Raw genomic sequence first — 5,513 nt, forward strand, 5'->3', positions numbered from 1 at the left:
AGGGCTCTGTTGTAATAACAAAAATTATCATAATTTTAACAACTTTGCTCAAGCCAGATGAAGCCTAGAGTTAAATTAGTCCTAAAGTCGAAAAATAAGAACAAAAAACTACATGATATGAATGATAGGGGGAAAACGAAGTGCAGAATATTAAAATATCAAAAATTAATTCAAGTGCATCCCGCTTGGTTTAAAAAGTTTGAAACCGAGCGCAAAATTATAAGATGATAAGAAGTCAATCAACTACTAAACACAATTCTTTACAGAAAATATAAGAGAGTATTATAAAAGATAATTTGCATTACACAGAGAAAAAAAAAATAACAAATTTTCTTTACTGTGTTCCCTGCTGTCCGAGGCTAACCTGAACGCATCGCTTCACTGGCACCTAGCCTAGCCGTGCTAACTTAGCTAATCTGATTTATCGTCTAAGTTAAGCACACGAAACGTTCACCGGGATTGCTAACTATACATTTCTTTATATTCCTTAAGACGTAACATCTTTATAAGACAATTTAAAGTCTGTTTTGGATGATGGCATCTCTCGGGGAGCCTGTGCGACTGGAAAGAGGTAACAATAATTAGCTAGCTAGCTTCAGTTCAGAAACAAACCCACCTAGCTTAGCTTACAGTTATTTGGATAAAACTGGAACTGGCTTTTCGATAGTGTTGTGTTATTTGGTTGAATTGCGTTAAATATGTCTCATAATGTATTCAGGTCGATTTCCTTTGGCTAAGGGTTATACTTAGGCTTTATTGTGGATTTCTCACTCGGTAACTAGCTAACAGTGACCGACCAACCCAGCTGGTCAGGTGTAAATATATAGAGATGGAGTCTTACTGATCTAAAATTCGTATCCATTTCAGAATAATTACGCATTTAAAGTGGCATTTCTTTTCTTTTTGTAACAAGGGAAACTGATTAAAATTAACTCTGTACAATAAACGGTTTATGTTTACCAGTAAGGCTGTTTTTCAGCCTTTTTAAATGGCGTTTAGAGGGAATTGCTTTCAGAGCTTGTTTGAATAATTGCAATTAATTGACAACAAAGTGGCCCTCTTCGTTAAGTTCTGAACCCTGTTGAGCTGATGGTGCTCTATAAAGCATCAACAAGATTAAATCAAGTATTTGAAAAAGAAAAAAAAACAGGCAGTTAGAGCAGTGATGTTGACTGGTTTAAAATGATGAATTTTCTTGTTTTTACAGCAACTTTAAAGATACCTTTACAATCATTTCACCTGGTGAAAGCAGAAGACTGCCCTGATTTTTTGCCTTGTTTTGAGGGAAAACATTAAATACTGCGAATGTTTTAGGAAATAATGAAACAAACCCACCAATAAGTTGTTGTACCTAAATATTTCAACACATTTTATGAGCTGCTTTGAGGTTGTCATGCATCACAATAGTGTGACAAGATCCACAAGTCACAGTCTTGCTATGTTAAGGCCTTGCTATGTTAAGGCTGGATTTGGTAGCTTTATTATATATCAAATAGATTAAAGAAAGAAGGGGGGACATGATCTGCATTTACATAAAATTTTATTACTTTGGTGGACTTTTACTGTTATTGATGCACAGTATTGATTTCAGTTAACAGCTTGCTTAAGCTTGCATAAAGCGATCAAGAAATATGAACCAGGAAAATCAAGAAAAAATTGTGAGAAACATGGAGGGTAATCAAATCTATATCTTCATCCTCCATTAAAAAAAACTTGTTTGTTCGATTTTCTAATAATATGCAGCCCTATTATTAACACAGATGTATGAATTGACTCAATGCTTTGATTTAAAACTGGAAGGCAATGTATATTTTTGCTGCTGCTCAAACAATATAACAGGTTTCACTTTTTTTTATTTTTAAATCTTAGCATAGTAACAGAAGCATGACAGCCATCAACTGGTTAGTTTGTGTGACTAACCGGCTGTGGGCTAACTAAAAGCTTGTCAGTTGTAGTTTTCAAACACCTTTACCCTAGCAATAGTGATGGGTGGCATCATCTATTTTCCTTGTTAGGGCTGGTCACTACCCAATTTTATGTAATATAATCCAGCGTCAGTTATTGCGTTTTGCAGCATCTAATTTTCACCGACAAAATCATGAACCTTGCTTTGTTTGTGAATAATAAACAGTGACGGAGCTGTTTATGTTCTGGTTGACAGATATCAACCGTGCGATTGAGCTGCTGGATAAGCTACAGAGGACGGGAGAAGTTCCCCCTCAGAAGCTGCAGGCGCTGCAGAGGGTCCTGCAGAGTGAATTCTGCAACGCTGTCAGAGAAGTAAGGGGCTTTCAGTAACAGACTATGTAGGCTATTTTGTATCCTGCATTGGTTTATAGTCTAATACTTCTTATAGGTTTATGAACATGTGTATGAAACTGTGGACATTAACAGCAGTCCTGAGGTGCGAGCCAACGCCACAGCTAAGGTAAAGCTTGAGCTACTTGCTCATACAGAACAGTCTTAAATTCCTATTGCAGTGGAGGGCAGCATATTTTCAAATGGTAAACTTTTTTTTTGTTTTTTAGGCAACAGTGGCAGCTTTCGCAGCAAGTGAGGGACACTCACATCCACGTGTGGTTGAACTGCCCAAGACGGAAGAAGGTTTAGGATTTAATATAATGGGTGGAAAGGAACAAAACTCCCCGATTTACATCTCACGGATCATCCCAGGAGGCATCGCTGACCGACATGGAGGCCTTAAAAGAGGGGACCAACTTCTCTCTGTTAACGGGGTGGTACGTTCAATAAATTAGCAATGGAAATTAGAAGCTTTAGCCTGAAGATACATTTAGTGACAGTTGATGTTTCTCAAAGTACAGCTGCATGCAAGTTTAGAAGTGATGCTTCCATAGAATGTTCATGCAGTAGGATTTAGACCTCTGTGATCGGTACCCGCTGCAGAAACAATCAAGTTTAAATCATCAGTGTTTCTCCATCTGACACATCAGAAACAATCGGACAAGGTGTACACCTACAAATCAAAAGTTAATTTTCCCTTCAGAATAAAAAGATCTGACAGAGCCTGTTAAAAGGTAGTAGTTGATTTCACAAGTTTAATGTAATAAGTGACACTCCTTTAAGGATTGGTTACACACAGTTATATATTTGAAGTCTTTACTTCCTGTTAAGCTTGGTAATTTATTTTTTATGAAACTAACATTTAGGTTTACTTGATACTGATAAAGAATGATTTTTAAAAAGTATTTCCATGTAATGTACACTATATGTACTCTTTTAATCTGCTTTTAATTTTGTATGAATGTTGGGCTCCAACTAACGATTATTATTTTGCAAATCGATAAATTTGTTTATTATTTTTTCAATTAAGCTATTATTAATGAGACAGCCAAAGCTTCCTTAAAGAAGACTGTTTACTAAATTAAACCAGTGAAACTCAAACTTTAGGAGTTCTGGATAGAGCATATTGACATACGAAAATTTTTTTTTTAACTTAAATGCAAAATGTTTTTACATTTATTTACAATTTTGATGTCCGGTTTTTGTGGCATATTTTACAGTCTCCATTGTCCAGTTAGCGATTAATTGATGACTTAATTAATTGACGATTTTTTAAATAATCAAGTAATCATGATTAACCCGATAAATTGTTTCAGCCTTATATGAATGTGTGTATCATCGCAGTGTAACATGGTTCGGCTAACATATTTGGCATTTTGGCATCTTTAGCTGTTTAGGGAGGTACCAACACCTGCTGGAATATTCTATTAGCTTCTTCATAAAGCCCGCCTGCAGGGCGAAGCATAAAGGGGTCTGAATGCTTCCTGGTGTGATTCTGACATAAGACTAACCTCAGGAGAAGATTTGGCACCCTGAATTTTTTGCTGTCTCTAGAAACTTCCCGCTGTACCTTCAGCTACACTCAATAACAGTCCATTGCTATCTCTTAGCCCAGGTGAGACTTTTCTGACATTTTTTTTTCTTAAAAATTCATACCAGGATTGCCATAGTTAAAGCCCCTATCCTAAACATTTCCTTTTGAATCTCACCCAACCCTTCAACTCTTACATTTCTGCTTCACAGTCTGAGTTGCTTGTGAACAATTTTCATCTTTTCTTTCCTCTCAGCTGTTGTTAACACTTCAAAATGGAGTTCTGAAACAGACAGGTTCTGTTTGTTTACTAACCACCTTTATCAGAGTGCCATCCTCCCCTTGATGTAATATAATGACTATTTATTAAAAACATCATTTCCATAGGGCTTATCTGATACTCCAAATGTTTCAGAAACATAATATAAGATATTTATTAGACATGAGTCTCAATCATCAAATTTAGCACTTCAAATATATCAGTATCTAACAAATCTGTGCAAAATAAATCAAATTATATTACAGAAATGGTAGAAGAAGCTGAGTTGTTTATTGTATTTCTTTTTAAACCACATTTTTGGAACAGAGATTTGTAGGTTGTGATATATCTGTGTTTTCTGTGTCTTCAGAGCGTGGAGGGTGAGCACCACGAGAAAGCTGTGGAACTCCTCAAAGCAGCTCAGGGCACAGTGAAGCTGGTTGTAAGGTACACCCCCAAAGTCCTCGAGGAGATGGAGTCACGATTTGAGAAAATGAGGTCGGCAAAGCGCCGGCAACAGAACAACTATCCGCAGTAGGATTTATTTTTCCAGCTTCCTGCTCGGCTCCCTTGGGTCTCCTACTCTAGTTATTTTGGTTATCCGCTCTAGTCTTTCGTTTATCTCCTTTTTTCCTTCACTCTGCTCCCTCCATACAAACATAAGGAATAAAAAAAGCTGGACTAATTTTTGTTTTTTCTAACAGATGCTGTATATTGTGCTTCTCATCTCCTCTGTAGCATTTTAATATTCACCACTGTTACTGTACTTGACACTAAAACTCTAGACACACTAAAATGATGATGATTGTCTGTAACTTGACATTTTGAATGCAGATTTTGGTTTGGCTTAGGAGGTAAACCGTGTCACTCCTTTTGACGGAAAATATTTTATTCTTTTTTTTTACCACGGCCACTACCAAGTGCCTCAGGGCAAACATATTTATATCATGTGCTGTGGGAATGTACCTTGCTTATTTTAACACTTTAGAAACAAGTACTGGTAATTAAATACTTTGGGCATTAATTACAATACAGTGATTTGTGTCTCTTAAGGAAATGCAAACTAATCCAAGCGAGCAAACTTTAAATTATACATGTTGAATTGAATGGTATTTTACAGTCATCTCTGCAATAGAAAAATATTTTAGGCCGGTTGTGTACGATAAAAAAAAAAGCCCAGCAGGGATTTAATGGGATCTCAGCAAGAGCGGGAAAGAGCCGCTTCCTCAGAGCCTCGAATTCTGACATTTCTCTGAGTTTGACTCCATCAGAAGCACAAACTCGGCAGTCAGACAGAATCAAGTAAAAACCTGTTTAGCTTCTCCTTTTATCATCATATTTCTCAGCATATGCTCATTAATAAATTTTTGGGTAGCAAATGAATTGTACATCCACAATGTATTGCCTGAGAAATCATGTTTA

At 36.4% G+C, this 5,513-nt stretch overlaps 1 protein-coding gene across 1 annotated transcript; it reads left to right on the top strand.

Moving 5' to 3' along the window:
- Nucleotides 1–356: 356 nt before the first annotated feature.
- lin7c (lin-7 homolog C (C. elegans)) lies at nucleotides 357–5,107 on the top strand. The gene is made up of 5 exons (XM_038283952.1): nucleotides 357–571; nucleotides 2,162–2,280; nucleotides 2,357–2,428; nucleotides 2,529–2,738; nucleotides 4,462–5,107. The coding sequence occupies exons 1-5, from the start codon at nucleotides 532–534 to the stop codon at nucleotides 4,627–4,629; spliced, it is 609 nt and encodes a 202-aa protein (XP_038139880.1). The 5' UTR covers nucleotides 357–531; the 3' UTR covers nucleotides 4,630–5,107.
- The last annotated feature ends 406 nt before the right edge of the window (nucleotides 5,108–5,513 follow it).

This window comes from Cyprinodon tularosa, unplaced genomic scaffold (genome assembly GCF_016077235.1).
Source record: "Cyprinodon tularosa strain WSP-4 unplaced genomic scaffold, ASM1607723v1 ctg197, whole genome shotgun sequence".
NCBI classification, from domain to species: domain Eukaryota; kingdom Metazoa; phylum Chordata; class Actinopteri; order Cyprinodontiformes; family Cyprinodontidae; genus Cyprinodon; species Cyprinodon tularosa.

Bases quoted from the DNA above. Each gene is read 5' to 3' on its own strand.
- lin7c (XM_038283952.1), top strand. From the start codon at position 532: ATGATGGCATCTCTCGGGGAGCCTGTGCGACTGGAAAGAG. The intron at 572-2,161 runs GTAACAATAATT...TCTGGTTGACAG, and splicing joins GCCTGTGCGACTGGAAAGAG to ATATCAACCGTGCGATTGAG. The intron at 2,739-4,461 runs GTACGTTCAATA...CTGTGTCTTCAG, and splicing joins TTCTCTCTGTTAACGGGGTG to AGCGTGGAGGGTGAGCACCA.